Source organism: Camelina sativa, chromosome 7, assembly GCF_000633955.1.
Source record: "Camelina sativa cultivar DH55 chromosome 7, Cs, whole genome shotgun sequence".
NCBI classification, from domain to species: Eukaryota; Viridiplantae; Streptophyta; class Magnoliopsida; order Brassicales; family Brassicaceae; genus Camelina; species Camelina sativa.
In genome coordinates, this window is record NC_025691.1 from 28611399 (window position 1) to 28625277 (window position 13879).

At 37.5% G+C, this 13879-nt stretch overlaps 3 protein-coding genes and 1 pseudogene across 10 annotated transcripts; 3 read left to right on the forward strand and 1 right to left on the reverse strand.

Moving 5' to 3' along the window:
• Positions 1176–2192, forward strand: LOC104703082. The gene has a single exon (XM_019227171.1). The coding sequence runs from the start codon at positions 1176–1178 to the stop codon at positions 2190–2192; it is 1017 nt and encodes a 338-aa protein (XP_019082716.1).
• LOC104703083 lies at positions 3721–6153 on the reverse strand (annotated as a pseudogene).
• On the forward strand, positions 6251–8701 carry LOC104703085 (pentatricopeptide repeat-containing protein At2g25580-like). The gene is made up of 2 exons (XM_010419021.2): positions 6251–8244; positions 8426–8701. Exon 1 carries the CDS (start codon positions 6361–6363, stop codon positions 8224–8226), a length of 1866 nt encoding a protein of 621 aa, XP_010417323.1. The 5' UTR covers positions 6251–6360; the 3' UTR covers positions 8227–8244; positions 8426–8701.
• Positions 9407–12107, forward strand: LOC104703086. 8 transcript variants are annotated; one of them, XR_754130.2, is made up of 6 exons: positions 9407–9554; positions 9712–10124; positions 10216–10957; positions 11024–11121; positions 11435–11699; positions 11802–12107. XR_754130.2 is itself a non-coding variant. In XM_010419022.2 (5 exons), exons 2-4 carry the CDS (start codon positions 9723–9725, stop codon positions 11104–11106), a joined length of 1227 nt encoding a protein of 408 aa, XP_010417324.1. In that variant the 5' UTR covers positions 9407–9554; positions 9712–9722; the 3' UTR covers positions 11107–11121; positions 11435–11795. The 8 variants fall into 8 exon arrangements, 4 of the variants coding, with proteins under 4 accessions (XP_010417324.1, XP_010417326.1, XP_010417328.1 ...); XR_754131.2 differs by having other exon boundaries at positions 11817–12107; XR_754132.2 differs by lacking the exon at positions 11802–12107 and having other exon boundaries at positions 11435–11513; positions 11602–11795.

Below are 13879 nucleotides of genomic sequence, written 5' to 3' on the forward strand. Positions count from 1 at the left end.
CAGATATGGGCTTCTTACGATTCTCTTGAAGGGATGCCTCGATCATATGTCATGATACATAAGGTTATCTCCGTAGATCCATTCAAGGTCCGTGTGAGTTGGCTTACTTCAGTAACAAATGGTGAGCTTAGCTCAACGAATTGGCTTGGTTTTGGTATACCAAAAAGTTGTGGAGAGTTTAGAGTTGGGAAAACCCAAATCTGCAGGTCACCTTACATTTTCTCACACAAAGTAAACCTGGTCAAAGGGAAAAATGGAGAATTCCTTATATATCCTCGAAAAGGCGAAGTATGGGCTCTGTATCGGGAATGGTCCCCTGACTGGAACTATCTTACAGGATTTGAAACAGTTGAGTACGATATAGTTGAAGTAGTTGAAGGATATACAGAGGGATACGGTGTGTCAGTGGTTCCTCTGGTTAAAGTTGCTGGTTTCAAAGCCGTGTTTCACCACCATGTGGATCCCAAAGATACCAGAAGGATCAGTAGGGATGAAATTTCAAGATTCTCTCACAAGATACCTTCGTATTTGCTCACAAGTCAAGAAGCACCCGGTGCTCTCAGAGGTTGCAGACAGCTTGACCCGGCAGCAACACCGTCACAGCATCTTCAAGTTATCGATGATCATCCGTAAGGTGTAAAAGATTCAAACTTTTTTGTATCTTGGTAATGTAATTTGCCTAAACTTGAACTGAAATGTTTTGTTCCAATTATGGTAACATAATCTAGAAGAGCCTACGATGAAGTTTTCGTTGCTAAAAAGAGGAGTTTTAACAAATCTAAATATTTTCATAAAATTCGCGGCAAAAAAAAAAAAAAAAACAGTTTTAATACATAGGCATAGACTACTCAGACGGCAGTGTGCAAGAATTTTGATGTCTTAACCACTCGACTAGACATCTTTGATGAAATTGATGCATACAATCAAAACAAGAAAAAATTATATAATGAGTTTTTTCATTGTACTTTTACTAAGAAGTAAGAACTAAAGCTTTTATTGTTGTATTGATTCAGCAAAAACAGTTTCAATTGCAATACATAACAAAGCATAGATTAGAGCCATAGACTAATAATAATAGTAGATAACTATTGACTCTCCTGAAGCACAATTTTACGGCAGAGAGGGCAAGATTTACACCTAATTAACCACTCGCTGATACATTCTTCATGAAATCGATGCAAACAAAGTGGCAATGTTCTAACNCTAGTTGTCTTCCTCCCAAGTCACCTGCTGTAAAAAAAATATCAGAGGATGAGCTGAAGAATTTTTTGAAAAAGAAAGCAAAGTCAGTAATCAGCACAAACGTGCAAGAATTATGCACCACTGTTGTTGACACTGATACTGAAACTGATGCAAAGGAAAGGGGAGAAACTGAGGATCTCAATGGTTTTAAAGTAGGTTCTTCAGTAAACAAAAATGCCATTGAATCATGCTGCATGGACTATACTTCTGCTACCGAGAAGGATTTGAAATCCCTGAGAGCCTTGACAGTTGATGTCCCTGATCCAGATTTCTGTAACTTTGAGAAGGATCGAACTGAAAAGTCATTTAGGGATGATCAGATATGGGCTTCTTACGATTCTCTTGAAGGGATGCCTCGATCATATGTCATGATACATAAGGTTATCTCCGTAGATCCATTCAAGGTCCGTGTGAGTTGGCTTACTTCAGTAACAAATGGTGAGCTTAGCTCAACGAATTGGCTTGGTTTTGGTATACCAAAAAGTTGTGGAGAGTTTAGAGTTGGGAAAACCCAAATCTGCAGGTCACCTTACATTTTCTCACACAAAGTAAACCTGGTCAAAGGGAAAAATGGAGAATTCCTTATATATCCTCGAAAAGGCGAAGTATGGGCTCTGTATCGGGAATGGTCCCCTGACTGGAACTATCTTACAGGATTTGAAACAGTTGAGTACGATATAGTTGAAGTAGTTGAAGGATATACAGAGGGATACGGTGTGTCAGTGGTTCCTCTGGTTAAAGTTGCTGGTTTCAAAGCCGTGTTTCACCACCATGTGGATCCCAAAGATACCAGAAGGATCAGTAGGGATGAAATTTCAAGATTCTCTCACAAGATACCTTCGTATTTGCTCACAAGTCAAGAAGCACCCGGTGCTCTCAGAGGTTGCAGACAGCTTGACCCGGCAGCAACACCGTCACAGCATCTTCAAGTTATCGATGATCATCCGTAAGGTGTAAAAGATTCAAACTTTTTTGTATCTTGGTAATGTAATTTGCCTAAACTTGAACTGAAATGTTTTGTTCCAATTATGGTAACATAATCTAGAAGAGCCTACGATGAAGTTTTCGTTGCTAAAAAGAGGAGTTTTAACAAATCTAAATATTTTCATAAAATTCGCGGCAAAAAAAAAAAAAAAAAAAGTTTTAATACATAGGCATAGACTACTCAGACGGCAGTGTGCAAGAATTTTGATGTCTTAACCACTCGACTAGACATCTTTGATGAAATTGATGCATACAATCAAAACAAGAAAAAATTATATAATGAGTTTTTTCATTGTACTTTTACTAAGAAGTAAGAACTAAAGCTTTTATTGTTGTATTGATTCAGCAAAAACAGTTTCAATTGCAATACATAACAAAGCATAGATTAGAGCCATAGACTAATAATAATAGTAGATAACTATTGACTCTCCTGAAGCACAATTTTACGGCAGAGAGGGCAAGATTTACACCTAATTAACCACTCGCTGATACATTCTTCATGAAATCGATGCAAACAAAGTGGCAATGTTCTAACTTTGTCATCAATGTTGTCGTCATCGTTTAACAAATTCTCCAAACAGATGGGACATGTCGTCTTGTTCTCTTCTTCTCGGGTTTCTTGTTCCGCAAGACAAGAGACGGGAGTCACTGAAAACAGCTTTTGGGTAATAACAACTTCAACGGACATGAGCATCGAGTGTAGAAGCCCAAGGCTTAGATAGGCTCGAGCAGCGATTGCCTCAGCGATATATTTGGACAAGGGACGGTTATGGAGAGGAGAATTGATGAGCGGAAAGAGATGAATCGGAGTAAACTCGTTGTAAGAGAGTTTCAAACAGATTTGTGAGACGGGGAGAGGAGACGCTGGATCAAATCCAGTCCAAGGGACGACGCTTCTATCGGATTTGCCAATAGGAGACTTCTTGAATCGCTTAGAGAAGTTGATGCAAAGATTGTTGAGGTTCAAGGGTGAAGATGAGGTTACAGTACTGAACGTCTTCGTAATGAAATTGATTTTCACATCTCCTGACTCCATAGTATCCATTGTCAACAAACTTATTAAGCAGATACAATAAGAGATGAAATCGTTAGAAGATGTTGAGAGGAGAACAGAGAAGTGGTTGCTGATGTTGTTTATATAAGTTTTATGAGAGAGGAGAGATTCGTGCGCTCAAAGGTAAATTTCCTTTCTTGTCATGCTTACTTATTTCCCTTTTCCTAACTTATATCAACGTTTTACAGTGTTATTTACTTTTTGCTTATTATTATTTCCTTTTTCTTACGGGAACTCTGTTTTTGACTTTTTGTTATTGTTTATTACTTTATTTCCTTTTCCTATTAGAACCTGTAGATTTGGATGATTTTATGGAATGAATTAGTAAGTTAACAGTGATTGGTAGTTGTTAGAGAGATAGATGTGAATCTCGTAAGGTAAGGTTAAGAGATAAAAAATTGTTAACTCCTTTTAAAAATTACGAAATTGCTGCTATGCTGGATCAAATTCAAATTTGAAAATTTATACGAAATCGCTTGATAACTCCTTTCAAAACCATTAAATTTTAGGTTTTGAAAGCTGAAAAAGGAAAAAGAAAATGCTCTCTTTATTTTCTTCTTCTATAGACAGATCTTTTAAGCGGGTACAACAAAATTTGCACCACAATACACTGCTTGATGATTCGCACCACGGGACTGTAGTATTACATGTGCAAATGCATCATACATAGGCACATTCGTTATCTTGTTCGCTCGTAAGAAGTTTCTCTTCCTGCTCCACCCTTTCCAGCCATTTCAGCCCCAGGTCGCATCCTGCTCTTGCAGCGATTTGGAACTGCTCTTTTGCCATCTCTAATGGATTTATCTCAGGATGTTCTGAGTTCTTTCTTGATCTCTTGGGCGGTGAAACTCCCACAGCATTCACTTTGGTTAGAGATTCTGGTACTTGCACACCTGTCCAGTTGATATTTTTAAGCAAGTTAACCCACAAAAGCAATAAACGAAACGATATTGGTGCGTTCCTATGATCTAAAGAGCAAGGAGTGACCAAAACAAATGAACTTTGTGTAATTGTTGAAGATCTGTTGTAAAAGAAGCAAGATGGGTCTGTACTCTGTGCTGAAAGAAGAATACTAACCTCTAAGTAATAGAGATCCATACGCTATAGCAGCACCGGCATGTCCCTGAACAGATGTGAGTCAAACTAAGGAAACTACAAGAAGATGTCTAACACTTTGCATACTTGCTCTTTCAGATTTATAAAACATTTTGACATCAGACAATGCTTGTTTCGTCAATATTCACAAGTAGAAGATATGATCACTATAGCCCAGAAATTACACTTCTGAGGTTATAATGAAACGAAAACAGAAGCTCACTCTTTTTAAACACTGCTTACATATACAAAGTAAGAAAGAGTAATCTCGCAAGTTTATTACCTTCTCTGAAGCCCTATGGAAACACCAAATAGCTGAATCCACATCTTGCTTCACACAGTCTCCTGTCAGATACACTGTTCCTAAAAGATAGAGGGCACCTGGATGCAGCTGCAAGTTACCAACCCCCAGGTGAGGTTCCTATGAAATTGCAGAATGATAAATTCGTACAGTTCTCTGAGCAGCAAGAATTCATTCATACCTGATCAACAGCATTCTCTATATAGTGAAACGCCTGTTGATCCGACTGAACATGATCATTCTGAAAGAAAGATTATACAACTAGTATGTAATGTTGGGGAACTTTAGGGATGAATCAGAGAAAAATATTAACTAGGTAAACTTTCAAAGCTGAGGAAACAATGCTGCTCAAGAAGCAGGAATTTCTCAGCTAAGAGGATCCCACTGAAGCAAAAATGAAACTGACAAAGATAAAGATGAAGCTCTTAAGTATATACATCTGAGGTTCTCAATCTCAAAGCAATCGAGAAAAATTTATATTATACGGCGAATTGTAAGTATCTGCATTGAGCATCTGCATTCCCCATGTCTGCAGCTTCGACTAACAAAGCAGCTCCACTGTGATGATCAAAGACAATAACATATGGATAAGATGACCAGAAACCGCCTTGCATACATGAAAATGTTCTTCTAAGAATTACAAGCAAACTCCCAGTTTATGAAACGCCATGGCAAACTCAGCAATACAAAACCTTGGTTGTTCTTACTTTAGTCAAAACTTAGGCATAGGCGCAAAACAACAGCCAATTTACCTACCATACTCTTTGAAAACATCTAAGTTTGTCCGATGCACAAACATTCATGATGGCATTTTGAAAGAAAAAAATCACACGAGTAAACTATATTTGACTAATGATTTACTTACACGGCTTTACACGCTCCAGGAACATGGTACTTCAAGTGCAACTTGGAAAGCCAATATCTAGCATGAGTGTTTAAATTATCAGCTTCCAGAGCAAGTTCAAAGTTCTCTTTAGCTCCCTGAATCATACAAAACATTACTTAGAAATATAACCAACAAAGTAACACACTACATTCAAACAAAACGACTTATCCTACAACACAAGATTGCATTTGGAACTTATAGGCATACATTAGAAAAAGAGTTAAGCATACCCTGAGGAGAGGTATAAGGCGTCGATCATTGAGTTCACAGTAATCGATAACTCTGTCTACTTCCTTAATCGCGCTCCATCATTTGGCTACATACTCCATTGCCTTCTTGTTCCTGCTGTGTAATCCTCTCTGATTCAATACCATAAAACACCACAAACGTAAATCACACAGAACCGATACAAAGAGTTTCCAATGTAAAAAAAAAAAATGCTATACTCGCTGATCGAATCCATGGAGTTGATGACGAGCAATCTTCGATTCCGCGGCTACGGCTGCTGCTTGGCGGAGAATTAGACGACGAAACATGATTTGAATTGGCCGGAGGAGAAACCTAACCCGCCGGAGAATTTGGCGGAATTTAACAAGGCTTAGCTAAAGTAGTCCACTGAAATTATTTTAAGCCCATTTAGGCCCATCACTCGCTATCTGTCAATTTACAACTCTACCCTCGAGCGTCGATGCTATCGGATTTTCGTTTGAAGCTCATCGCCGTCAAACCAAACTCACGCCGAACCCCAAGTTTCCGACCAAACTGAGATTAAACTATTATCACTTCTCTTCTCTTGTGATGTATAAGAAGATAGCATTGTTTACCAGAACGAATCATGTTCTCTCCTTACCCAACGAGAAAAGGATCCATCAAGTTATGAGGAATCTCTCCACAGCTGTTGAAAGGTTAGATTTTGGAAACTCTAATGAATACCAGGTAGAGGATTCGTCACATATGATGAACCCTAGAGAAGGGTTTAATGGGAGCAGTGGAAATGGGCAAAGCCAGAACCCAACTTGGAGCTATGGGAAAGGTAGTGAAACTCAGAGTTTGGGTTCAAATCATGAGCAGCCGTGGAAGCAGAGTCCTGGTATGTCTAATAATTCGCAGGTCCAATCTCATTGTCAAGGCAATTGGTATGGGACAAACTCTGATTATCAGAGTACTAGTGTAGGATCGTCTTGGCATTCTGGTAAGACTGTTGATCGCGACGTATCTGATATGATTAGGGAATTTGAAGATTTTTGCGAACAAGAGAATCCAAGAATGGCCTTAACTACTATGGAAAAATTGGAGCTTAAGGGTTATGTTATGGATTTACGTGAACTTATATGGTTATCTCAGCTATTTGGGGAAGAAAACGCTTTTCAAGAAGATAGTATTTTGCAAGAAGCCAAGGTTTCTGTTCAGGGGAAGATCAGAGCTAAAGTTTACAATTCAGCTGCGGATGATTTGAAGCATTATACTGATTGGGCGATTAATGAACTTGATAAAATTTGCGACCAAGGTAAGGTGAAAAAGGCCTTGTGTACAATAGATACATTGGCAAGTCTGAATCATGTTGTGGATTTGACTAGACTTTTACGGTTAGCAAAGGTGTGTGGGGAAGCAGAGGCTTTAGAAGAAGGCAAGGCTGTTCATGGGAAGATTATTGCTTTGGCTCGCCATTTAGATGTTAGTAGTTACCATGTACTGTTAGAAATGTACTCCAACTGTGGGTTGGTGAATGAAGCTGTGAGTGTTTTTGAGAATATGCCTGAGAGGAATTTGGAGACTTGGTACATTACAATAAGATGTTTTGCAAAGAATGGTCGAGGAGAAGAGGCTATTGATCTGTTTAGCCGCTTCAAAAAAGAAGGAAACAAACCCACTGCTCAACTATTTAGAGGAGTTTTCTATTCATGTGGTATGCTAGGTGATGTTGATGAGGGACTGTTGCACTTTGAGTCAATGTCCAAAGACTACGGCATCGTCCCCTCCATTGAAGACTATGTTAGCCTCGTTGAGATGTATGCGTTACCCGGATTTTTAGAGGAGGCTGTAGAATTTGTAGAGAAAATGCCGATGGAGCCAAACGTTGATGTGTGGGAAACATTGATGAATCTTTCTCGAGTGCATGGGAATTTAGAACTTGGAGACCAGTGTGCTGAGTTTGTTGAATTGTTAGATCCTACACGGTTGAATAAACAGTCTCGGGAAGGATTTCTACCGGTCAAGGCATCAGATGTTGAGAAAGAGAGACTAAAGAAAAAGTCGGGAGTTCATGCCCTTCCCGGACTCACAAATAGGACGAATGAATTTAAGGCAGGGGATACCAATCTTCCTGAGAATGATGAACTGTTGGAGCTATTGAGAAATTTAAAGATGCATATGATAGAGGTGGGCTATGTCGCTGATACGAAACCTGCTTTGCATGATATTGACCAAGAGAGTAAAGAAACAGCACTTCTTGGTCATAGCGAGAGAATAGCTTTTGCTCGTGCTGTTCTCAGCACCGCACCCCGCAAACAAATTACTATTTTGAAAAACCTTCGTGTGTGTGTTGATTGTCATAACGCATTGAAGGTTATGGCAGATGTAGTTGGTAGAGAAGTGATCATGCGAGATGCAAAGAGATTCCACCATCTTAAAAACGGGGCTTGCAGCTGTAATGACTATTGGTGATTTAACGAAAAAACTGAGGTGTGTTCTATAGAATATGCGTTGCAAAGTTTTTTTGGCTCTTATTACTCGTAAATCATCATTTTAGTTTCGTGAGCAGCAAATTTGTGTTTTCTGTCCGAGTCCGATACCTTAGAACACACAAGACTCATTATGTATGTTGGAAACTCAGACTCACTATGTCTGTTGGAAACTTGGGCAGTGTTGGAAATTTTGGCAGGATGGAAAAACATAAAGCAACAGAATCACAGAGACAAACTGAAATCATAAGCAGCGACTTTGCTATCACGTCATTTTTTCAGGCAGTTCATCGTGGAGCTGCCATATGTTGTCACAGATGATAGATCAATCTTATTCTCTTGTCCCTTTGATGCAGTTTTTCTGTGTCCAGGTTATGCTAAAATATATCATGATTCATGAATGCTATGTAATATGTATTGTTGATCTCCTGTTGTGGGTAACTTGATATTTGTAAACTTAGCACCATCCATATCTTTATATAAAATTAGCACTGTTAGTCCCTCATATAAAATAATTAATTCTTTCAGTGTTAAATCTGATATATACAATATACTAAATAAAAGTTAATTTTATTTAAAAAACTAAGATTAAATATTGGTAGATTCTCAGAAATAACACCAAAATAATTTTTTTTTTCCAAACTTAGTACAACACCACTAAAATTTTAAAAATAACACCGTTTAATCTTTCAAAATTAAATCATAAATTCAAAATACTAAACCATATCCCTCAAAACTATATCCTAAATATGAAATTAAGAACCCGAACCTAAAAGAAATTCTAAAAATTAATTTTAAATATTTTAATATATAAAATAGTGCTATTTTTAGAATTTTATGGAATGTGTACTATAATTGTCCATACAACTTATTTTAATACTATTTTAGAGTATATCTCTTAACTATTTGCATTGCTTATAAAATATATTTTAAAATATAAAATATATCTAAACAATACAGGTTATTTATTGGAACCTTATTAAAACCTAAAAAATTGCAAATTGCAAATGTTATCTTACATTTAATATATAGTATATATACAACTAAAAGAAAGTTAAAAAGTTAAATCTCAGATTTCTAAACAATACGGATTTTGTTTTATTTTATGGATATTATCAAATTTATAAAATTTATATGTTTTCATCCAAATAAAATACCGAAAACCAAAAATAATTTTGCTAGCCTCTATGACGCCAAGTTGAAGCCCTAATTCCCCAACTCCTCTTCCGTTAGTTCGTTCACAAAACCCCTAAAAATACAGAGGACATAATTCTCAAAATCTTAGCAGTGATCATCAAACTTGCTTACAAGGTATGTTCTAATCCAATTCTTCTTCTTCTTCTTCTTCTACACCCCTTGATCGATACTTTTTAGTTGCTTTATTGGTTTTTAATTTTTTTACACCGTACCCTTCTTCTTCTTCTTCTTCTCAGATTCTAAAGGATGTTTGGTTTTTTTTTGTGTGCAGGAATAAAGATCATGAGATTCAGAAAAGGAAGTAGAATTGAGGTGTATAGCCACAAAGAGGCACCGTATGGTGCGTGGCGATCAGCGGAGATTATATCGGGTAATGGTCATACTTATGGTATTAGATATTACTCTTTCGAACTTTCCAACAATGAGGCTGTTGAGGAGAGAGTTCCAAGGAAGATGATCAGGCCGTGTCCACCTCAAATAGATGTAGATAGATGGGAAGCTGGTGGTTTGGTTGAGGTTCTTGATAACAATATTTCCTGGAAAGCTGCTACGGTTCTGAAGGAGTTGTCTGGAAGATATTATGCGGTTCGGTTGCTTGATGCGGCGGTCGAACTCACAGTTCACAAAGTGAACCTCAGGGCTCGGCAATCTTGGCAAGATGAAAGATGGGTTGTGGTTGGAAAGGTAAGTCTTTAACTTAACTTATGTTATTTTGTATCCTTTGATGTTAATGGAGTTACACGATTACTAACTGTCTTATTAATAATCTTTTCAGGTATCTTGTTCTCTCAAGTCCTCTACGCTGACTGGATCAGATGTAGACCAGAATCTGAAGCCGCTTTTGAACAGTGTGGTGCCTCAGGAGACTAGTATTGCTTCTGTGAGAATGTTGAAGAGATCGTCACCCTGTGATTGGTCTGAGTCTGCTGAATCATGTACCAGAAGTCCTAAGAAGGTAAGAGCATTGGAGGAAGAGAGATATCAGCACTGGTTTGCTTCTTCTTCTTCTTCTTCAGCGGAGAAGGCTGCTTCTGAACGTATGGGTGGTAAATTGAATGTGCAAGCTTCGTTTAACAAGAAGATAACTGGTTTCCGACAAATGGTCAGGGTAAGATCAAAAAGATTTAGTGAATGTGTTGGTACTGGAAATGGTTGTTATGATACTGATGCATGCTCGGTTGGTAGTTGTAGCCCTATTAGTTATGATGAGAATGACATACCAACTTGTTTTCTAGATGGTCCTAGTCAAGGTGCCGACTCTTTTAGTAGTGATGCAGAATCTTCAGAAGAAGCATTTGGGCTCAGAGAGGAAGCTAGTTGGAAACATTCGTTAGCAAGTGGTGGAGCAGTGAGATCCTCTAGGCCTGAACTATACACTTACTGCAGAAAACTGGGGAAACTATTTGCTTCCGGCCCCCTAAATTGGGATCAGGAAGCATCACTAACCGATCTCCGACTTTCTCTTAATATATCAGTTGATGAACATCTGATGGAGCTAAGACATCTAAAGTCGGCTGGTACTTATAGTTAATTTTGTTAGTATAAAATCTTCTCTTTTTGATCCTTGACAGTCTTATCTACAGGTGTTGGACATACTTCCCTGCAATGTGGAATCAACTGTTATATGTTGTTCTTTTTTCAGAGGATTCTTATAATGATTGTATAGACAGCAGAAGGGAAAGTATGTACGGAAACTCTGACCTTAATGAAAATTTCCAATCCTCAATTGTGTTTTTTTTCTTCTTATAGTCAGGCTAATTCCTTTGTTGTAATTTCTGGATAATTATATTTAAAGAAAAGTTATAGTATCCAAGCTTTAAGTTGAGTTATATTTTGGAGGATTCCGTTGTTCTGAAGCTGTCTTTTATTCATATATATGTAGTTATCTTTTACTGATATGTAGATACCTCAGTTTCTTGTGCTTAAGCTTCTTGATGAGATGAGTTACTTGTATATTCAGTGGTGGATTATTGAACTTCCCCTACATTTTTCAGGAACAGCTTAACAATATCAGGTGCCTGCAGATATGATTGCTTCTAGAGATCTCTTACTCTGATGCTTGGGGTTTGAATGGTGTAAAACACAATGCCCCTTCTTTCTCAAATACATAACTGGAATTTTGCTAGGTGTTTTTTGGCTAGATATAATTGATTTGTTTCAGGTTTTCTTGGGCTAGCTACGTGCACAGGCTTTGGACTGGTCCTAGCCTAATGAGAATCATCTACAGTTTGGTTGAATAAGTTTGTGAAAGATTGGTAGGTAGGTATTAAGTGCACTAAATAGAGAGTTCATCTTCATGATAACATATGCCCTGTCTATACCTGAGAGAGTATTGAGTTGTGCCAAATATTTTGATAGTAGTCTTTGCTCTTTCAGGTTGTAACATTTCAACCTGACTTACAGAGGTGCGGGGGTTCATATGTTAACATAAATCAAATTTATCCAGCTACTAATTCCTCTAATTGGGCTGTGGCATACTCACTTGTTTGTCAAGTATAACTTCACTCTTCAGCTTAAAGAAATTGAGAAGAGGAAGAAGACAGAAGAAGAATCCTTGTGAAGATGTATCATTCACTTTTTAGTTTTTATACCTGTTATAGACTCATATGTAATGATGTTCGTATGCCTTGACTACTTTTTATATAATATCTGTTTTGTACTAGCTTACTCTAATACCCCATTTTTAATACTTAACAATAAATAGTATTTGTGATTCTCTAATAACTCAATTTTATGGTTGCTACAAAACTTATAAACAACATTATCGAAGTCACAACTAAATAAAGTCTGCCTTATTTTCAACGGCTGGCCACTCAAATTAATAGGGTACAAATAGTGCACTCGATAAACCAAAATTACAAGTACTATCTTTGTGACTATATATAATTATATAGGTCCGCAACTATATAAATAGAATACGTATCCAAAGAAGGTTTGGGTTTTCTCTCTCTTCTCTCTCTACGATTTTTGAGAGAGGGAGAAATTCTCTGATCTTCTTTTTGTTTGCCGGTTGGTATGTCCTAGCTTTGTTTTCTAGTTATCGGGCTCGCTTCTGGCATCTCCGATTTCTTCAACGGAGTTGGCCGGCTCTTTCTCCGGCAACGGTAGCTACTTTAGCGCCGGTTTGGCTGGCGCTTTCTCCAGCAGCGGTGGCTACTTTAGCATCGCTTGGCCGGCTTTTCTTTAGTAGATCCGCTGCCTTCTCTCAGTGGTGTTTGGTTTTAATTTTTTGTTGACTCAATTGATTCGGTTAATCTTCGGATCCGATTTTGATTGCTTCTATCATTCATTTGGTTTGATTTGAAGTAATTGATGATGATGCATGTGTCTATGCCGAAGTTTGATGGGTAGATGGAGTTTGTTTGGTTTGCAGGCTTATGATGTAGATCTTCTTTTTTGAAGATTGGAAAGCTCTTTACTGAAGACGAAGATGATGAATCTCTGCTTTGGAGTTATTTTCTCAGCAAAATTGGAATTCGCTGTAACTTTCTGGATGTAGATCGAGATTCCGGTATAAATTTCCAGTGATTTTGACCGGAATCAATTTTTTCTGGTGTTACTTCCATCTGCCGGTGACCGGAGACTCCATTTCTTCGACTTCTCACATGTCAACCATCATGTCTCTTTTGCCATGTAATCTGTGTTCCATCTAATCTCTTCGGTCTCAAGGAAGAAATTACGATTGGGCAGTAGGATTTTGTTTTAGTTGGTTTATTTTGTACATTTGGTTCTTTTAGCTTATAATATTGGCATGTTTACTAGGCTTAATCAATAAAGACACTCTAATAAAAAAAAATATGTATATATATATATAGGTCCGCAAAATATGTTTCTTAGGTAAAAGGTTCGAATCCCACAGCGTGATAAACAGTTAATTTTTGTGGAAATTGGGCTTGTGGGCCATTTTTTTGCTTGGAAGAATTAGGTTGTTAAAGAATTAGGATGTTAAAGAATTAGGTTGCTAAAGATATATGCTACGTTTATTATAGATATAAGCTAAGTTGTTAAAGAATTAGAGATCTGATAGGATCGATGATAGCGAAAGTGATGAGATGAGATGAGATGAGATGTGAGAGGTGTAGCCTGTGAATATGGGGTTAGGTATATTGATCCATATAATCACAAGACATACACAAAGATCACATAGACATATAATAGTCAAATAATTTGCTTTCAATTAATCTATTAAAGCATTTAGCATCAAACAACAATCAAAGCATGACTGAAAAGTGAATAAACATATGATAAGCATATGTCTCCATCTATGGCTCATCAGCCGTTACCAAGCCGTAGCCTGGTCAAAACACAATATGCATGACGATGGGGTGCCTTAGGAAGATTTTAATGTTTCGTTTAAGACTCTCTGTCCTTAAGTTTATGATTTCAATTGGACTTCAGTTATTTCAGCTAAGAGTTTTAAAACGCATGTATTGTTGTTG